This window comes from Coffea arabica, chromosome 5e (assembly GCF_036785885.1).
Source record: "Coffea arabica cultivar ET-39 chromosome 5e, Coffea Arabica ET-39 HiFi, whole genome shotgun sequence".
NCBI classification, from domain to species: Eukaryota; Viridiplantae; Streptophyta; class Magnoliopsida; order Gentianales; family Rubiaceae; genus Coffea; species Coffea arabica.
This window is the reverse complement of record NC_092318.1, coordinates 25,534,251-25,555,163: the sequence shown is the minus strand read 5'-3', so window position 1 is coordinate 25,555,163 and position 20,913 is coordinate 25,534,251. Positions and strand designations below refer to the sequence as shown.

At 36.0% G+C, this 20,913-nt stretch overlaps 2 protein-coding genes across 6 annotated transcripts; one reads left to right on the top strand and one right to left on the bottom strand.

The window, feature by feature from the left end:
* Nucleotides 1-1,200: 1,200 nt before the first annotated feature.
* LOC113688115 (scarecrow-like transcription factor PAT1) lies at nt 1,201-4,307 on the top strand. 4 transcript variants are annotated; one of them, XM_027205787.2, is made up of 3 exons: nt 1,201-1,299; nt 1,430-1,568; nt 2,312-4,307. In XM_027205787.2, exon 3 carries the CDS (start codon nt 2,462-2,464, stop codon nt 4,094-4,096), a length of 1,635 nt encoding a protein of 544 aa, XP_027061588.1. In that variant the 5' UTR covers nt 1,201-1,299; nt 1,430-1,568; nt 2,312-2,461; the 3' UTR covers nt 4,097-4,307. The 4 variants fall into 4 exon arrangements, with proteins under 4 accessions (XP_027061588.1, XP_027061589.1, XP_027061587.1 ...); XM_027205788.2 differs by having other exon boundaries at nt 1,215-1,343; XM_027205789.2 differs by having other exon boundaries at nt 1,256-1,299; nt 1,461-1,568.
* A 742-nt stretch (nt 4,308-5,049) lies between these two features.
* LOC113688579 (WRKY transcription factor 1-like) lies at nt 5,050-12,661 on the bottom strand. 2 transcript variants are annotated; one of them, XM_027206449.2, is made up of 5 exons: nt 12,333-12,658; nt 7,785-9,184; nt 7,525-7,699; nt 7,282-7,440; nt 5,050-5,587 (listed from the first exon to the last, which is right to left on the bottom strand). In XM_027206449.2, exons 2-5 carry the CDS (start codon nt 8,881-8,883, stop codon nt 5,335-5,337), a joined length of 1,686 nt encoding a protein of 561 aa, XP_027062250.1. In that variant the 5' UTR covers nt 8,884-9,184; nt 12,333-12,658; the 3' UTR covers nt 5,050-5,334. The 2 variants fall into 2 exon arrangements, with proteins under 2 accessions (XP_027062250.1, XP_027062251.1); XM_027206450.2 differs by having other exon boundaries at nt 5,515-7,001; nt 12,333-12,661.
* Between the last annotated feature and the right edge of the window lie 8,252 nt (nt 12,662-20,913).

Below are 20,913 nucleotides of genomic sequence, written 5' to 3'. Positions count from 1 at the left end.
AAGGGCCTGAATGGGTTGAGTTTGAGTGAATGCAAATTTTTATATATCAAACCCTTTGATTTACTTTATAATCATCATATTTCATCCAGTCTGTGAACCGTCCAGTCTGTGAGCCAAACGAACCCTCAATGTATAAATTTTTTATATTAACAGGTTTTCAATGTCATATAATATGAATTCAAATTTGAAATTTAAATCATACATATATGACATACCTAATTTTCATATAGGTATACACTAACATTCATTGCACTTCCTATATTTAGAAACAATCAAGAATTAATTTTATGGAAAAATGACTTGTTTCATCTCTCATATTTCGCAAAAATATTATTTTCATTCATCACTGCTAAAACGAAACAAATTCGTTCTTGACATTTAAAAATTAAAATTATTACATCTCTGAACCCAACTTTCAATATGAATCAAACCATCTAATAAGTCAATAACAAATTTCGTGGATAGAATTGATGGATCATTTGATCAACTCCATCACATTCACATGATATTTATTGAATCAAAAAAGGAAAAATAAAAAAGTATAACATAAAAAGGCTGTTCCTATGTCTTGGAATAGTTGGTTTGGATAAATATTTTCATGCATTGTAGTTTATATACTTGTGAATCTAGATGTATACTATACATAAAAGTTTGGTATTTAAATTTAAATTGAAATGATAGGGTAGGTATTTAGACCTGTCAGTATATATAATGAGAATATAGGAAAGAGTAATCCTTCTTTTTTTATGTTATAATTTTTTATTTTCCTTTTTTGGGTTCATTAATTTTCATGTGAATATCAAGTTGAGTAACTAAGTAATCTACCAATTATACTCCCGAATTTGTAATCGGGTTGTAAGGTTGGATTCAGATTGAAAGTTGAGTTCAGGAATGTAATAGATTTAGTTTTTAAATGTTAAGGATGAATTCGATTCGTTTTAAAAGTGAAAAATGAAAAGAATATTTCTGTGAAATGTGAGAAATGAAACTAATTGTTTTCCTAATTTTATTTTTGCCAAAATATTAGAACTTAAGTCCTGTCTTTAACGAGAGGCCAAAGTACCAGTTAAGCCAAACCTTTCATTTTTAAAAGGAAGTAAGAATTTTGGTCAAAACGAACCGATGTCAACAGCCAAGAGCCGCGAGGGGCGTAACCGGTAAATGCTTGAAGTTATAAGGGCATTTTCTGAACCTAGTTGTTTTATATTATAGTATTTCTGCCAGGTATCTTCTCTCATCTCTGGACACTCACCCACTGCTAAAAATAGGACACAAAACTTGGGATTCCTTCGAATTAAGGTTGGTAGATGATGAAGAGCTTAGTCATTTGAAAATGAACTACAGTAAATTGCTTCTCTTGGTCTTTTTATATTGCTGTTTCTTGTTCCCATGCTCTGATATTCACTCACACCATTTCCTCTACTTTCAGATAAGATAGAAACCAGTGATTTTTTATGCAGCTTTTGCCACAGGTCAAGACCCTTTCATGGAATTTTCTGAGCTCTGAACTTGATTCTCATTTTCAGCCTGAGCTTACAGCAAATGGGTTGGAGTTAGATCTATCAAAGGTGGGACTTTTTGGCTTCTCAGTCTCAAGAAACTCTTTTTGTGATATTATTTAATGCTTCTTAACTGAAATGTGTTAAATCCCGCTTGTGTTTTGGTACTTTGAGGCTGATTCTAAGCACCTTTTGAATTACCGAAGGTGTTAAATTTGTTGGAAAGTTTTCTTGATGTGGGATGAAAATTGAGTCAGCATGACTAAATTGCTCCATGTGCCAGAATTTCGAAGTTTTCTTTGCATTTTGCTGTAATTTTTAATTTAATTTTGTGCTTCAGGAATGGTTTACTTCTGTCTTTTGTAAACTGTGAAGAATCTTAGTTCGTGTTGCATTTTTTTTTTTTTTTTTGTAAAGTTGGGCAAATTTGGCTGTGAGATGTTTACTGGTTTCATGTTCGGGCGCCTTACTTTGAGTTTGAAACCTATGTTCTCCATTCTGGTTGAAAAAGTTGTAGATTTTATTTTTTCTCAGCAAACAAGAAGTTTCTTGAGTGTATTCGCGCTTATCTACTTTTATTGAATTTAATCAAAATGTCATATTAATTGAGGAGGGCTTTGGTATTAAGCAGAATATTTTCATATTTTTACCTGTTATTTCCTGAAGTAATCTGGTATTGCAGCAGCCAAATAACTTAATCGTCCTTCTCTAGATTCTCATGGTTTTGGCTAGAGAGCAGCTATCCTTGAATTGAAATTTTAACTTGACAATGCTTCTGATCCTTGTAATGGAATTTGGTTTCTCATTTGCAGAGAAATCAAATGCTCTTCTAGCAGTCATGAGAATCTTTTATAATCAGCAATCTATAATCGCTGGATAGATTGGCAAAACTAGCAGAAACTGTGTGCACAGGACTATTCAGTTACTCTGGCAATATAAAGTTAAAAGAATTAGCATTTTCAATGCAAGCGTCACAACGACCTAGAAAAGTAGGCATGCCAAATACATTCTTCCTAAATCAGCCTCTGCAGAAGGTAGAGTCCTATTTTCTGCCCCATATTCAAACTTTTGAACCCCAGTTGAGCTGTAATAACAGCAGATATGGGCCTAGCTGTCCCATTCAGATTTCTCATGACCGATATTGTACCCTGGAGTCATCGTCATTGACGGGCAATCATACTATCTACAATTCTCCTTCAACTGTGAGTTTTTCACCGATTGGGAGCCCTGTGTCCCAGCAAGAATCTTTGCACATGACAGATCCAGTTCAGTCACCAGAAACTAATTATGGTTCTCCTTTGAGTGGGTCTTGCATAACCAATGATGTAAATGACCTTAGGCACAAGCTGAGGGAGCTAGAAAATGCAATGCTTGGACCTGACTCTGACTTTTTTGGGGCTTGTGATAATTTGTTGCCAATCAATGAAGGTGCACTTGAAAACAGTTGGAGACAAATGATAGAGGTTATACCCCGAGGAGATTTGAAGCAGATTCTTATTGCCTGTGCAAAAGCAGTAGCAGATAATGATACATTGATATCACAGTGGCTAATGTCTGAACTACGCCAGATGGTGTCAGTTTCTGGTGAACCAATCCAGCGTCTAGGAGCCTACATGTTGGAAGGACTTGTTGCAAAACTGGCTGCTTCAGGAAGTTCCATCTACAAATCTTTGAGATGCAAGGAGCCTGCAAGCTTCGAACTCTTATCTTATATGCACATTCTTTATGAAGTTTGCCCTTACTTCAAATTTGGATATATGTCAGCAAATGGTGCTATTGCTGAAGCAATGAAGGATGAAAACAGAGTTCACATCATTGATTTCCAAATTTCTCAGGGTAGTCAATGGGTGACTCTGATACAGGCTTTTGCAGCTCGGCCAGGAGGGCCACCACACATTCGCATAACTGGTATCGATGATTCCACTTCAGCTTATGCACGTGGAGGAGGATTGAGTATTGTGGGACAGAGGTTGTCTAGGCTTGCTGAGTCATTCAAAGTGCCTTTCGAATTCCATGCTGCAGCCATGTCTGGTTGTGAAGTCCAGCCTGAAGATCTAGGAATTCAACCAGGGGAAGCACTGGCAGTGAATTTTGCTTTTGTGCTGCACCACATGCCTGATGAAAGTGTCAGCACTGAAAATCCTCGGGATCGACTGCTAAGGCTGGTGAAAAGCTTGAATCCCAAGGTGGTGACTCTTGTTGAACAAGAATCAAATACAAATACTGCTGCATTTTTTCCTCGTTTCCTTGAAACCTTGGATTACTATACAGCTATGTTTGAATCCATTGACGTTACTCTTCCAAGAGATCACAAAGAGCGAATCAATGTTGAGCAGCACTGCTTGGCAAGAGATGTTGTCAACGTAATTGCCTGTGAGGGTCCTGAAAGGGTGGAAAGACATGAGGTTCTTGGGAAGTGGAAATCACGGTTCAGAATGGCTGGTTTTAGTCCATACCCCTTATGTTCCTTGGTTAATGCCACCATTAAAAAACTGCTAGAAAACTACTCGGACAAATACAGGCTAGAAGAAAGAGATGGGGCTCTTTATCTTGGTTGGATGAATAGAGATTTGGTTGCTTCTTGTGCATGGAAATGAGCTGCGTCTCCATCTGATGGGACAAGCTAGGTTGTATGGAACCTCAAGTTTTCCATCAATTTTTGTTTCTCCTTTTTTGCTCACCATCACCATCCCTTTTGAGTTTTGTGACTCATGCTTACTGTAGAAGTTTTTCAAGCTATGAAACCTGTAAAGTCCAGCTTAGTTTGCTTTTCTTTGAGATCAATTTAACCAGATTGCATTTCTTAAACTTTGTTTTGCATTATATGCTGGCGTTTCTTTTTACATGGATTTCTTTTCTTTGGATCACTAGAAGATGAGTTTCAGTTTGTAAGTCCTGTCAAGGAACCAAAGCTTGAAGTGCTTGGTACCCTACTGAAAAAGAAAGAAAAGGTGGATCGGGAAACCAATGCACAGCATGACACCAGTAATTGCTTTGAACATGAAAGATATCTAGGATGAAGAGGTGAAATGAGCAAGGAGGTCCAGCTCTTTCTTTAAAACGTAGCACTTGGATACACAACGTTTACGGTAAATTATCATCACGAGTTATTACCAAAAAGAAAGAAAAACAAAAGTAAAATAATGTAAAATAAAAATAATCATCATGAGCAACATGATTACCTCAAGATATTTGACTCAGGATACAAATATTTAAAAAAAATTAAGGATATGTTTGATAACTTAGTTTAACATTTAAATTTAATGGATTTAAATCTTAATATATTCAGATCGTTTGATAATAAAAAATTAAATATTTGAATTAATTAAGTGACACTAAATTTTCTAGAAAAAATTTACTCCCAAAATTAAGTGATAAGTTATTCACTTATCACGGAATGAAATATACACTTAAAATATATTTAATTTAATACTTAACAATTCAAGAACTCAGACTTCAAACTTTAGTTTTATCAATCGCACCCTAAGTCTTGTTATAAGCAGTCTAGTTCCTATTTAAAAATATGAAGTCTCGTTATAAGAACAAATACTTTGAGAACATCTTAGATGTGTTCATAGCTCCTATTTTGAATAATTTGTACAGCAGTATCTATTTATCATCAATCCTGACCAATGAAGCAGTTAAATTAGTTTCCTCAATCCAAGATATCTATTTTTATCAACCCCTTTCCACACTCCATTCTCGGAGCAGGTCATAGTAGACCTAAAAACCCAAATTGGAGGACAAACGAGAACAAAGTGATGCAATTGCTCAGAACCAAAATAGTAACTGATGATGCTAGCTATCAAAAAGATAGTAATTGGGCAGCTCCAAATCAATTTGCACCAATATTTACTATCAAATCCACGCCAACCGCGTTGTGTTCTCCAATTTCAGATTTTGCCTCTCCTTTCATTGTTGTTCCATTAGTACCACTTTCTGTTGCACTGTGTCCAACAGTCCTAGAAGCAGGCATATCATGATCATGCTTTCCTTCATACGTTGTGATAACAACTTTTGGATCATGGGATGACCTCTCAACATGTTTCTTGACTGTGCAACCAGCATTTGAGCACCTGTAGTAACTCCTGAAGAGCCAAGAAAACACAGTTTACAACAATAAAAACGCAAATTTGATGCACAGCAACTTTAAGCATTATTTGTCAATTAACCAAAAACATAAAGTTGCCGGGACTTCTAGAGGCAAACATCCAAATGAATGCCCACATAGGATGAACATTAAAACATGAATGACAGGTGAAAAAGAAAGAAAAGTGTGCAGAAATCATCACTGACCAGTCTAATACATCTCTATGTTAATTAGGATGATTGAGATCAGCAACCGTGATATAGAGTCATAAGGAGCAAACTCAGCTTGGATGCAGTGGCTTCTTGAATTTAAAGATGAAATCGGGTTTCAAAGATGGCAGGAATTGGCTTTAAAATCACAAATGGAAAGTAGACTCCCAAGGAAGAGGTTATCGGGAAACCTCAAAAATCACTAGTAGTAATGGCAAGGAATCACTCCTAAGCAAATCGGTTGCGCATCAAAAGCTGGAAGCCAATTAATATGTCTGCCAAAATTACTCCTCCTACAATCAGCTCAATTTTCTTTTATGTTTTACAGTGGATGTGCACATTATATAGGCCACTAGCAGATGCAAACAATTACAAACCCTATCTTAACTTACAGTAGCACAATGGAAACAGAAAATGCACAACTGCTTGGATCTTAATAGTAGGCATTGAAAATTAAAGAGCTTAGGTTCAATCAGAGTTGAAATAAGGCATCAATATTCTATCAAAAAGTCCTCAGATAACATTTAATTAAACAAAATATAAATCAGGAGTTTTGTCATGAATAGATGCATCACAGGTGACATACACAAATAAAAGATGCAACTACTTTATAAGACCCACAAAAGAAGCACGCCAAAACCAATTAAAGCTGGAGCAAAAAGACAACAAATTAATACTAAATCGAAGAAATTCATTACAATAAACCAGAATTTTGCCAACTTAACTATGGAGTCACTTTTATTTTAGCCAAGAGAACAGACTATCACTATTTTTGCTTTTCATATTTTGTCAAACAGAAACTGAATACTGTATTACAACTGACAAGCTGCCATCTGCATTAAATGAAACTAACTGGCGTGTAAAAATAGTAGTACCTACAGCTGAAGATGGAACAGGAAAAGGAGAAGTATATTATCAAGCAAATAACTAACCTTAGCGGATTATACAGAATTAAAGTGCAACAAGAAATCACAAGTTTCCATCAACTATCATTTTCTGAACATACTAACACATTGTATTATGAAACACTTGAATCCATCCCCTAAAATTTGTAACTTCTAGTATAGATGCCATAGCTACCATTATATGTCCATGCAGAATACTTGTAAAAGATGCATAAAAATTCAGGAAAAAAAATCAAGGTTTCATGTCCCTTTGCTGCTTCCACCAAGGTTACTCATTCCTCTGCTCAGAACTAAGTCTCTGCAATAGCAAACAAATGTTGTATGTGTGATCTCAGAGAGAAGAAACAAAGAATGGACCACAACTCAGGCATTTACATATACAGTGTCTCCCAAACCAAGAAAGGAAAATAGATGGTTCAGCTGCAGCATATGATGCCACAAACATGGAACAAGCTCAATTGAAAAATTACAAGGTTAATAATGGAAGTTATGAAACAGCATTTCCTATTGATACTACAATTTAAAAATTTGACATAGAGCACCAATCAGAAGCACAAATGTAATGCAACTGAATATACCTAGGATTGGGGTTTCCTTTAACTAATTTCTGCCCATATTTGCGCCAGCGATAGCCATCATTTACTATGTCAACCTCACTCATCATGTGAACCACTTGCCTTGATTCACAATGAGTCTTTTTCACTTGATTGTTATGAACATCACAAGTTTCTCTCTTCCTGTGGCCAAAGAATTATTGTCAGTTATACGGTCTGAGAAAGTGCCCTAGAAAAATTTAAGAGAAACCATTTTGGTTATCTTACTGTCTCTTGGAAGTGGGACTGATGTCATTATCAATATCATCTCTTGGATTATGCAACTGTGGAACTGCCTTTCCTGTACTATTATTACTTGCTGTGGCAGCCAACTCCCTTGGAGTTTCTGCTGGGTCAATAGGTTGAGGTTTATCATTATGGGCAACAACCAGCTCATCTTCAGCTAAGAAGCCACAGAATAAATAATTAAATTCCTTACTTATCTGTCAAAAGATTCAAATATAACCAACCATATACTCTTAGTTTACCTTCAGATGTAGCTATTGCAGGCATGTCTGCTTTACTCACTTCAGAAGGAGACACAAATGCAGTACATTGGGGACTACTTTGCAATTTAGGGTGTTCGTGTTTTCCAATGTACTTAATATCTGTAAGACGTCCATCATGCAATCTCTCCACCTGCTTTTTGGCTCGACAAGTAGAATAAGTACATTTGTAATAGCTCCTTACAAAAACATTTCCTTTAACAAGCTTCTGTCCATACTTCCGCCAATTATATCCATCATCCAATGCTTTTTCACGTATTCTAGGGGAATTGCTTCCCTGTTCAGATTGTGTTGCATGAACCCCACTATCAGGGTTCCGTCTTGGCTGCAACTTATATAGAACTTTCTCTGGTTTAGCAGAATAAGTGATTTTCTCTTGATCAGATGAAGATGTGCACACACGCATATTAGTATTTTGCATATGTTGCAAAGACTTCTCAAGCACTGAAGAATCAGTTCCTCTTCCTTCACAGGGTAGTGATGCATCTTTTCCAGCATCAGTTCCTTGTTCCTGCTCTGGACCATCTGGATCCATTTTTGTAATTATAGAAACATGATTGAATTGTGACACATGGGTCCCACTCTCAGGTATCAGTTTCTCACCAGACATTGGTGTATTGCTTCCAGTATGTGGACTCAAATTCTGCTCTGAGGGACCCAACTCCTCCTTTGGCTGCACAGACACTTGATTGAACTGCGATGCCCTGTTTCCATTCTCAGGGATTAATTGCTTACTAGACACTGATGCATGAAGCTGACCATCAGAAACTAGCTCCTTTTTTGGTACAATAGAAACTCGATTGGATATTGCTACATCTTTCCCACTATCAAGTACTTCAGTTTCACCATATGCTGTTGAATGATTTCCTGCACCATGGCTCTGCCACTGATTCAATTCATCTTTCTCATTTTTCACTAAGGGAGGGACTTTATGTGCCTCTGGTTCACAACTTTCACTCGCAGAGATCTGTTTTTGCTGCAGACTTCCTGATTCAATTTTCGGTACTACACAAGAAACAAACTCACCTGAATTGGATGGTGACACAGGAACCCCATTATGAGGGCTATCCCTTGGCTGCATATTGCTTGACACTTTCTCACACTTTGTATGATCCACAATTTTTATTTGGCAATTTTGGAGGTTTAGGATATGGAATCTGAAATGCGAACTCTTTCTCCTGTGCAGTCCGACCACAAATTTCCTCTGGAGATACCCACTGACAGTAATCAATTTGGTTAGTATTTCAATTGATGAATCTTGGGTAAATGAGCCCTCTTTCAGCTGCAATTGTTCAGAGAAAAACTCATTTGGCCAACCGTCCTGTAAGCTAGTGATAGGAGTCTTGACAGAATACCATTAATTCATTTGAGAAGTCCATAACCTGCATAGTGTCCAAATGACGACAAGAGTCACGATGAGCAATACTGTAAAAGACTACAAACTTTGGTAAATGCATGCCAGTCAAGTTACCAAATCAACAGAATTTTGAGAACCAACAGTAACAAACTCAAAGAAAGTCCAATATATTTCCACCTTGCACACAAATACACAAACAGAAGTCCAAAGTCCAAGATGCTGGTTTCTAGAAAATGAAATACTTCAACACTTTGAAACCTACAAACTGTTCCAACAACTACTTACAGAAGGGGGAAAAAAGGAAGTTCTTTGTGGTATAAAGCTCTTTAAATACATTATTAAATGAACTAATGTTAGGGAGAAAGAAGACATGAGAGATGCCTAATTTCAAGAACTTATTAATCGCCAATGCATTTTTTAATTTAGGCAATTTCATTGTGAATCTCACTCATTCTATTTTCAATGTTTATGGTTCCAACCATATTATATAAATCAAGAACATCATATCCAAACTTCAACAAACCAAAAGTCATCATTTCTCCCCATTTCTTCCAGCCTCTACGACTAGACTAACAGTTGCATCCTCTTCACTCTCCTACAAGTTAGAAAGACCAAAGTAAAAGCAAATCCAACTTTGTCAGAGACTCATTTTGGCATGAATGAGCAATGGATTTAATGCCCGTACAGAATATGTGCCCAATAATGTTAAAACTGTTGTCTGAGAAGACATAGATAATGCTGAAAAGGCTCTATACTTCCTAATCTTGAGGACTTCAACGATTATAAGTAATATCATGGTGGGTGAATGAGATTATACTCACTCCAAACAAATCAGAACCTCTTAACAATCCAATATGTCAATTATACATGTTTAAAGAGGAGATTGCGACTAATATAAGATTCAAGGCCTATAATATCAAGATATTAACATTTATCACCAATCATTAGAGATAGGCGACCCAATAACAGAACTCACTCACAAACTCCAAAGCATGTAGTCCCAAATTGGAGTTCATTCATAAAAACTTAGGTATTTGCTTTTCAAAAATTCCCAAAGAAAAAGATATCTTTTCTGAGAATCTCAAAAAAAAGAAAAAAAAAAAATGAGAAACGAAACTTTTCGAGACCACTTTGACTTTTCAGTTTGGTGTTTCAAAAGCTAGCCCAATGGATTTGGGGCCTTGCACAATCCTTGAGATAATCCCAGTTTCATGGCTCACCTGCTTGCCATTTTTTATTTCATAAGTACCAACTTGCTTACAATTACTATGAGGATGTGCACAACCATGCAAAAAGGCTCCATAATCCTTTGCACGGGCCAACATTCCAGGAGACTTCCTAATTGAGTACCTGGTTGCTAAAACAGGGCCTTTTTCTAAATCTATTTAACAAGACCAAGACAAGGAAGCCCAATTCCGATACATCATGGGGTGATATTCTTCGAGCTATATCAAAGGATACATTATGCGGCAAAGATCTATTGCAATCAAGGAAACCAAAAGAAAGATGAGAAAAAACAGCAGAGAGTGATCCTTAAAGCCCAAAGGCTACCGAATCAGGTCTCCACCCTTTTTGAAGGAATGAACCACGAACACTAAAATGGAATTCCGACAGTGAAATCCACCATATCTTGCAGTTCATTGCATCCCTACCAGCCTGCTAGCCACACAAGCATGCAAGGTTCACTCCGAATTTTTTCCACTTTAGTTTCATCATTCTCTACCCTTTTAAGTTCAGTGAATTGGCTTAAGATTTATCCAACAAAACAAATATAACACAAAGTCATAAATTGATTTCGATACAAGTAGGCATAGTAAGATTACATCAGCTAGATTCCATTTGGACAAAATAAGATATCTACTGGACATACATAAAGAACTGTTCTCTAAGAGTAAAAAAGAAGAGCAATAGATGGAAGAATATTTTATATTTCAAACATATTTATTTGAACAACAAAGTTTACTTTCTTGAGTATCTCTTGGGTATTCCAATCATAACCTACTTTATTTCTTTACCGATTAAAAAAATGCATTTCAACTATTTATTTCCAAAATTTTGCAATTTACAGAAGCACATTAGAGATGACCCCCTTTCCCTCTATAACCACATTTAGGCTACTACCATCCAGTAAGCTGAAGCTTTACCATATGAGCTGATTATTGAAAAGACAGACATAAAGTGAAACACAAGAAACCAAGAAGCACTACAGATGTGCGTCAAATGAAACTTGAGAACCAAGGATTTAACACGTTTTGTGTTAACATCAGCAAATGAAGGATTTAACACATTTTGTAAGGGTAGTTGTTCATACCAAAGAAGCATTTATAACTACCAACTCATATGACTTGTAGGCAGCTAGTCAATAGTTCAATTTATGAACATTATAATTCATTTGACCAAACAATAATTAACAAAAAATCACAAAATTCAAGAACTTTCGATCATTCTCTTCCCTATATGCCACAAAATTGGGAAAAATTTATCAGAAGGCTACAATTGGAGCCCTCATAACACCTAAAGAAGTCACAATTTCAGGCTACTTATTATGAAGGCTCTTTATATTGACTTCTCTACAAAATGTACTGCTATGCGCGCACAAAAATGTCTAATTTTGTAAACAAAAGCAGTGTAAATGGCCTTCACAGAAAATACCACCGAAATATTTCCTCTTTATGAATTAATATGTCTTCAAGCGCGCCCTTTTCACAATTCGCCCCTTGTATTCACTCAACTTCGGAAGAATAAACTTTCGTTTTCAAATTTCCGCAAATAAAGTTTCCTTTCTACTACGTAAAAAAAAATAAAAAAACACAAATGAAAAGAAAACTTGCCCCTTTTTCTTGTTATAATGATCCACCACTATATTTCCAGAGCATGAAACACCTTTACTTTTGAGGAAATAAAACATTCTCAAAATTCAAAAAATTAATACCAAAGCACAGACAACAAGATACACCAAACCAAAAAATCTCAAAAAAGGAAACAAAAGAAAGATATAAACAAGAATATGAGCTAACTATACAAGACATACAAATTTCCAACTAACAAATACTCCTACAATTAAAGCTCAAACAGGAGAACCCTAGCTCCTTTCAGCTATAATTTCAAAAAATAAAAAAGAATAATGCAAAAGCAAAAGAAATAAACAAATAACAGTAGTGTAATTTTCCCACCTCGTCAGTAGTCTGCTACTTGAGTAAACGCCGGCACATAAACATTCAGAGGCCGCCGGTGGACGAAGGCCAGAAAGACGCCGGAAATATAACTGTAATTTAACGGTAACGATAATACTAAAAGAAAAAAGGGCCAAAGGAAAGGACGAAAAACAGTCCCAGAGGAAATGAAAATGAAAAAAAAAGAGGGGAAAATTAAGTTAAAATGAGGAGCTTGTTGGGGTGGTTAGTTAAAAAAATTAATTAATAAATATATAGAAATTAATAAATATATAGTAAATACTGAAAGCGGTTTTGAGCTGAGTTGACTAGACTCAGTCCAACTATCACCCCTATCTGACCTTATGTTGCTGTCTCTGGTTCTGCTGGTCACAAAAGAGCAAGTGCAAACAAACAAATCGAATAAAGGGTTAATTGCAACATGCACCACTCAATTATCTATTATTTAAACTTGCATCCTGAACAATACTTCACTCAGTTACCTACTATTCAAACTTGCGTCCTAAACTATCAATTTAAGACTTTGGGATTTCACGTACTCTTGCATTTGTGGTATAGTGTTCAAATCAAATGAAGATAGATGAGTTTCTCTCATTATTTTTTTAATAAAAAGACTGCGAGACCTTTATTGATATTCTCTTATATGTATCTATTGATTGATACTATTTATTTGCATTTGTTTATTGGAATTCATTATTCATCTAAGGATACTATAGGATTTAGTTCAAAAATACATTTCTAAATTTATTGGGTTTCAATTGATTTGAACAATGTTTCGCAAATTGGAAGTATAAGTTACTCAAATGTTACAATTGATAATTTAAGTTGCAAATAATTAATTAGTGAGAACTATAATTAATCCTGAGTAACGTCAAATATGTACTTTGATCCTTCTCTTTGGGTTTTTCCTAATTAGGCTTTCTCTTTAGAAATTGCTATTAATCTCGAGTAAAGTCAAGGGTGCAAATGATTAATTCAAGAGTGGATTTTATTTCTTTGAATACATTTTCTTTACTTTACTTTATTGCCTTAATTTCCTAGATATTTTTATAAGAGAGTTAAGATTTTTAACCATTTTTCTTGTATAAGTTAGTGCATGTTAAGTTCGTTTGTGTGTGATAAATTTTTAAAGATTAAGAGAAGTTTTGTGCAAAGGGATATTATTTTATAAGGTGTTAAGAGATAATTAGAGATTGGTTAAATATTTTAGCATTTGGAAGACAAATAGATGAGAATTAACCTTGGAAAGCCAAGTGTCACCAAAGCCATGGAGCTTTGACTTTGACAAAGACCTTTCTTAACCTTTAATTAACAAAAAAATTGACAAAAAATCTACCATCTTTCCTTTCTTCTTGGGCGACCCTCTTGAGGAAAAAAAATAGAGAATTACTTCATCTTCAACCTCCAAATCTTGCTTGAATCCTTGAGTTTTCACCATAAACTTGCAATCCAAACCATAAAAAGTGACATTTAGGAAGGATTAAGGACTTTGGTGGAGAGATGTGGCAGAAAGAAGCTCTTGGTTTTCATTTCTTCTTAGGGTTTCAAGGTAACTATATCAAGAAACCATCTTTTCTTTTATTACATGCATATGAGTAGATTTAAGACTTGATTTTGGTAGTTTTCATGGAAAAATTGATGGCTTGTGTGGTGGTTGGAAAATTCCAGCTTTGAGTGAGAAATTTCAGCTTTGATATGATGATTTGAGCTTGGCTATGATCTATCAGCCTTGCCATGTGAATTTTCTAGTTTTTATATGTTATTTTGGCTTCATTATAGAAAATTTCAGCTTGTAGTTGTAAATTTCAGCTTAGGGTTATATTTTTCCAGCTTTATTAGGGTAGTTCTTGAATTAGATAATTGGCTATTTGGGTGGCTTTGTGACCTTAAACAAGTGTACTTTATAGCCTATAACTTGTGGTTGTGATTGAGGTTGGATTGCTATGAATATAGGTGTTGAGTTTGGAAGGAAAAGTTAAGGAAATAAGGGGAAGTGCTGATGAAATTTTTGTTACTTCCTTTCTTGTGATATGAGTGATATTAGAGGGGTGATTTTACTTATGATTGCTTGAGTCCACCTTGGCAGTGGTGTATAGGCTGAATTTTGTTCAAAAACCATTTGTAAAACAAGAGGAAAAATAATGATTTTTTTCTAGCATGCTCTCTAGTTTCATTTGCCCAACTTTAGACTCGAGATTGGTTGTTTTTTCTTCTAAAAGTCGTGCGTATATCTTACGTATGTTTTGCTAAGTTTCATAAGTTATAAATATCCAATTTTCCTCTTTTGGTTTCTTACATCTTGTGAGTCTAAGTGCTTTTTATTTGACACTAATAACTCACTTGAACCAAAGCTCTAGAATGCACTTGGATATTCTTTGATTAGTTTTCAAATTTGTCTTTGAACTTTGTGTTTTGAGAGGCCAAACCAAGATAGGCATATGGCTCATAATTAAGTCTAAAGTGAGCACTTCATTAACCTAAGTTTTGAATGGTCGGACCATGACATCTTGTCTTGGTTACTTTTAGGGTTTGACGGTGGGAACGAGCACAACCCAGAGTCGAACGTTTAGTATTGTTCTACCTTAAAAGGTGAGTGTACCACTTGCATGGCTTATTGTGTAAAGTGAACTACTTGTGACTGAAATTTATTATTTATATGATTGTGACTTTGGTTTAATATGGACTGGACGGGTGTGTACTTTATCACACTCGATTCCACTTGACTGTTTGACTAGTCTACCGTTTATTTGAAATCTATTATTTGTGCATGAATTTGATGTCGTTTGGAGCCTAATATGTGACAATCCCACCTCCCCCTAGGGCGAACCCAAGGGTTTGGCGGACCGCTTGCCCAACTCTCGTTAGGACTCACTCACTTACATTCTTGAAAGAGTCTTTCACACCTCTAGATAAACATAAAAGTTCCATTCATCCAAGAATTCCAACTTAATTTACAATCCAAAAGTGAAACATAGAATTTCATTACCAAATCTCTAAAATACATTCCATCTATAAAAGTACGAGTACATGAAGATTATACACACTATTACATGCTTACTTGATCCGGCCTCCACTCCTGTAAGGAAAACAAAACTAAATGAATGAGCTAAAAGCCCAATGAGGTTCCTAAACAAGCAATCGGGTAGAGAAAACATAGAAGTATTACATTTAACAATTTGTACACTTTGCATAGTGATAAACAGTAATTCAAGAAATAAATATTCAATCATTGGACGGATACGTGCTCTCTTGGAGCCATTCATTCATTCAGTCTCCGACCATTTCCTTTATTCCTCCGATATTTGAAAACATTTAAAAGTGAAAACTCTTTCAATGTTCATTTCATTCATTGCATTGCATTCACTGGTCAGTACTTCACCAGATTTCATGGTCATACTCGAGTATACCAAACATTGTCCCAGGGTCACCAGTCACCCGACTGAGTCCGCTTCTAGCTCGAGTCGACTGGCAATGAAGAGCAAGGGTCCAGTTTAGCCAAAGGCTTACATTCATACACAAGTAACATTCAATCATTTGATCATTGGAAATTTCACGTTTACTTAGATCGAGTGCGATAAAGTACACACTCACCTATAGAAAATCCATTTAGCAATCATTGAAAAGCAGTTAACACTTAAACAAATATTCACAACAATCCACATAGTTATTGGAAGCACAACATGCAAGGAACACTCACCACTTGACCTCACAAATTGGTCACCCTGGAACACTCACCACTTGACCTCACAAATTGGTCACCCTGGTTCTTCCTCTAGAACATTCTCAAGTCCTGTGATCATGCAATCCGTCAAGAGTCTAGTAACTTAAAACCAAGATAACGAGAAAATATGAGATTCGATACTTCACTTAGCAACCACAGAAACTACAGGTTTAACCCTAATATTAGAAGATTAAAAGGGCCACGATTTCTTGTTTAAATCAAGTTCAAATCAAGTGAAATATTTCATGCATGCTAAGGTTAACATATCACCAAGTATTTCAAATCAAAATCTGCAAGATTTAACCAAAGAAAGTTAGGTCTAAAACCTATAAAAGTTTTCCCAGAGTTTTCCAAGTCCCACTCAATTCATTTGACAAAATTCCCAACTTTGGTGACATTCTTTGAAAAAGTGTAACTTGGGTTCTGTAGGCCAAAAAATCACAAAACTTCACCATTAGAAAATAGGCTTGAAGTGTGAGGACTCATATTTTTATTCTTAAAATAGTTATTTTTATAATTATTTACCCTAGAATTAGTTAATTATATTATCATTGCATGAATTGCTCGTAAATTTCGCCTTATCGCGCGCGAGTCGAAAGTTCGCATATTGCGCGTAGGAATGACTAAGTGAAAATTTGAGAAAGTTATACTAGACTCATAAGAGTGAGTAAATACAGTGTTAAAGGAATTACATTGGAGGATTAGTGCCCTAGTACAACAAACAAGAGAGAAAAGTGGTAGTACAGGACACTATTCGAACCCTATTCATAGTTCCACAATTTCTTCAATCTTCCAAGGGAAGCTTCACACAACTCAAACCACTCTCTCTCTCTCCTCTCTTTGGTCGGCCGAAACAGCAAAGGAAAAGGAAGGAAGAAAGCTTCTTCATCTTGCTCCAAATCTTGTTCCATTTCCCTCACAAATCTTCATCCAAATCACATACTACTTGGAGATTAGTTCTAGTTTGGAGAAAGGCATCATCTTGTGGTGTTTCTTGGAGAGTTTTTGGGTGGAAAAATTATGGTTTCTTCAAGGGTTCAAGAGGTAACCCTTCACCTTCTTCAATCTTTCTAATTTCTTCAAGAATGAAGCTTAGTTTGCATGGGTTTACAACCCTAAGCAAGGAATAGGCTAGCGGACTTGAGGTGTTTCATTTCTTGCTTTAATCTTTAGGCTAGCGGTCTTGAGGTGGATTATAGGTAGCTTCCTTGAGGATTTTTTGCTTGGTTGATGTTGTTTATCCGTTATATGAGAGAATTACGGTTAGAAAGTGGAGGGAAATCGAAAGAAAAATGGAAGTGCAAGCTGGCCGAAATTTTTTGTCCATGTTGCTCTGTTTTTATTCAAAATTTTGGTGCTTGTTTGGCTGTGAAATTGATGGTTATATGTTGTATATTGTGTGTACAAAGTTGCTACCAAAAAATCGTTTCAATTGGTTGCTCAAAACTAGGGTTTTCGAAAATGGAAGAAATCTGGAAAATGGTAGTCAGGGCAGCCGAATAGTAGCTCTTTGTTTGAACGTAACTCTTTGTACAAAAGTCAAAATTGAGTGCCATTTGTGGCATTTGAAACTAGACATTCATAGCTTTCTAACGGTATAAAAATCACCCACTACTTCATTTTGAATCAACCCTAGTGATTCGACAAATTTGACTGTCCTATTGTAACTGTCTGTCTGAGAGGAATGGAGAAGCTGCATCTTGTGGCTTGATTTTCTCTCACTTGTGAACTGATTTTGGAAATGTTTCCTTCTGATGAAATGTAGAATTTTGAACCTAGTTTCCAACTCCATAAACCATTCTTAATTTGAACATGTATTGAGTGAGATGTCGCCTAATTTTGAAAGTGCAACAAAACTGGAAACTGGAAAGTTTTTCCCTTCTTGCTGGCCGAATGGTCAGGATTGTTGTGAGATGTGTTGCTTCGAAAATTTTGATGCCAATTAACCATCAATTGCTTATTAAATTTTTATAGGACCTTGGTTTAAAAAATGGATTGAATTGGGGTTGATTTCATTTTACCAAACTTTTGGAAAGAAAGAAAGAGTGAGATGGCAGATTTGCCTTGAAATTTTCACAAACTTTAGTCATTTTTTTAACTACCTTCCCACGTGAGTTTTTGCATGAAATTTGGTAGAGAGGTAGTCCACATATGGAAGTTTAAGTGTACCAAATTTGGTGCAATTTCAATATCATTAGATACTCAAATAGCGCCCCAAAGATGACTTTTCAAATCTGAAAATTTCTGATCAATGTGCAAAAATTCAGCTAACTTTAAACTGTTGTATCTTGATGCTCAAAACTCCGAATTTTGTTTCGCTTGTCGTGTTTGAAACCTTGTTTGGAACTCTTATTGTGTTACAAATTTTAAGAGCTGATTCACTTTCTGTGAATTATGCCAAATTTCCAAAGATTGCTGAAAATCAAGACTGGTTCAAACCTGTCTTCTTGGAACTGAAATTTTGAGCTAAAAAATGAATGATTTCCGTTTCGAATCTTGGAAAAGTATCTGCTAGAAACTTTTAGTACTTCGAACCTAGTTTCCGACAGTATAGAGTTTTCCATTTTTGGAAGTACCAAACTCAAGATTTGATTTTCCAAAGATTGTCGCGCAAAAAGGAAATTTTCCGATTTCTTAAGAAATGAGTTTTTGAGAACTCATTACTCTTTCTTGATATCGATAAACTGTTTTAAACTCGATTTCATGGTAGAGGCAAGTCTCTCTTGGGACTTTAAATCCTCACTTTTGAACCTCGATTTTCGAGTGATTAAGGTTCTCTTTCATGACATTGTCTTTGTGAGACCCCGAAATTTTTCTTATTTTTGAGGCATTTATATTGGGCCTACTGCTAGGGTTTTCTTTAATATGTGGCTTTTCTGGGGAATTGTATGAGGAAATATGAATTTTGCATTATGTTCTGGGTTTAGGTCATTTTCTGTGTTTTAAGGGAATACCGTGTATGTGGGACCCACTAAGCCGATCGGTACGGTAAGATGTAGCTGTGGGCAATTGTAGATACGGAGGCTTTATTACCTAGTGTTATGAGTTAATTAGAGGTTAGTGGGTTTAATTAGGTGTTGTAAGACAAGAATGAGATAAGCTTGGATGACACTTGTTGCAATTCTATTGGGCCTTGGACTTTTGACTTTTCTTATACCTTTACTAAATTGAATTGTGACCAAAATTCTTTCTTATTTTTCATCCTCTTGGCCGGCCAACTAGAGAGAAAAAGAGAGAGAAACTCTTCAACTTTTGCTTGCTTTTCTTGGCCCAATCTTGGAATTCAACCGTTTAATTCTCCAATTCCTCCATAAAATCCTCTTGTTGATAGAGCTTGAAGGGCTTGGTGGTTTTAGTTTGGAAGGAAAAGCTCTCATCCATCTCATATCAAGTATTTGTAAGGTGAGTAGTTGAGAACTTATCTCTTTATTAGTGGTAATGTGAGATTAGTAGAGGTTAGAAGTTAAAGAGGCTATTTTATGGAGTATTTCATGATTTATACTTGAGTTGTGATGATTTTCTATTTATTGAGGAATTTTCTGTTTTATGTGATAACTTATGCTTGAGTAAGGTGTGATGGGTTTATATTGAATGATTTAGAGCCTAGTTGTGATAATGGTGGTGAATTGTGGAAAATTTCAGCATTTGAGAGAATTTCGGATTTAGGGTTTAGTATGAAATTGGGGCTTTTCTATATGTGGTTCTCATGCTAGCAATTGATGTATATTTGATGGTATTGTGATTCAAATAAGGTGTATGTACTCGTTTGTGATTTGTAAGTGTTTTGGTATGAGTTTGATGTTGTTGGTTAGGTTGGAAATGTGAAGAAATTAAGGGGAAATGCCGCCCAATTGGTTGGGGTATGGGTTGTCTTGAATTGAGAAGGTTTGAATAGAAATGGAAGAATTGGGGAGTTTGTTCACATTCCGCACCTTCGTTGCTCCATTTGATTTTGAGTAACTTATATTAGTAGGTTCATTGTACATTGACTCGTGATTGAGTTGAGTTTCAAATATGTTTTCTTGCTTGTTTTAGGTCGTACCGGTGGACCGGGACCTACACCTGACTCGAACGTGTGATTTACTTGGTTGCTTGGTGAGTGTATCATTAAATGGTTGAATGCACTTAATACGTGACTTGTATGGCTTGAATGGGTCAAGGGTGTACTTTATCGCTCTTGACCACCTACTTGTGTTCTTGTTACTGTTCTTGTGCTATTGATACTGTTGGCCTGTTCAATGTCTTGTATATATATGGGTTGATATTTGTTAGGGCCATGCCCTATGATCACTGTGAAATCTGAGCTCTTTCCCTTGGGCCGTTATTCGAGTCGAGCCGGCTAGAGCTTGGGCGAATCGTTGACGTGCCTTTGGGTCACTGATAGTCGAGTGGAGTGTTCACTCCTCGACCTTATGGTATACTCGAGTATGACCGTTTGTGACTGTGAGGTGTGCGGGCCCGATAAGGGGGTGATTGGTGGAAGGAAATGGTGTAAAGAGGAGCCTACGGTTCTTGGTTTTCTCCATTGGTTGACGGAGTGTCAACGAGTACGATCAAGTATGGCAATTGGAAAACGGCCCTTGAGGGCCGACTGTATCCTTTTGTATATGGTGGATTGAGTGAAGGCTTTTATGCATATGTGTTTGATGGCTTGTATCATTGGTTTGGTAATTTGGTACCTCACGAGCGTAAGCTCACCCCTGTTATTTTGTTTTCCTTACAGGAGCACCGCCGGACTCAAGTTTTGAAATGAGTTGAGCTAGTTAGATAGCTAGTTTTGTAAAGCTCCTCTAAAACTTGAAACTTGGATGTATTTGAATTCAAGTATCTTTTGGAATTGTATAAGTGACCCCTTTTCAT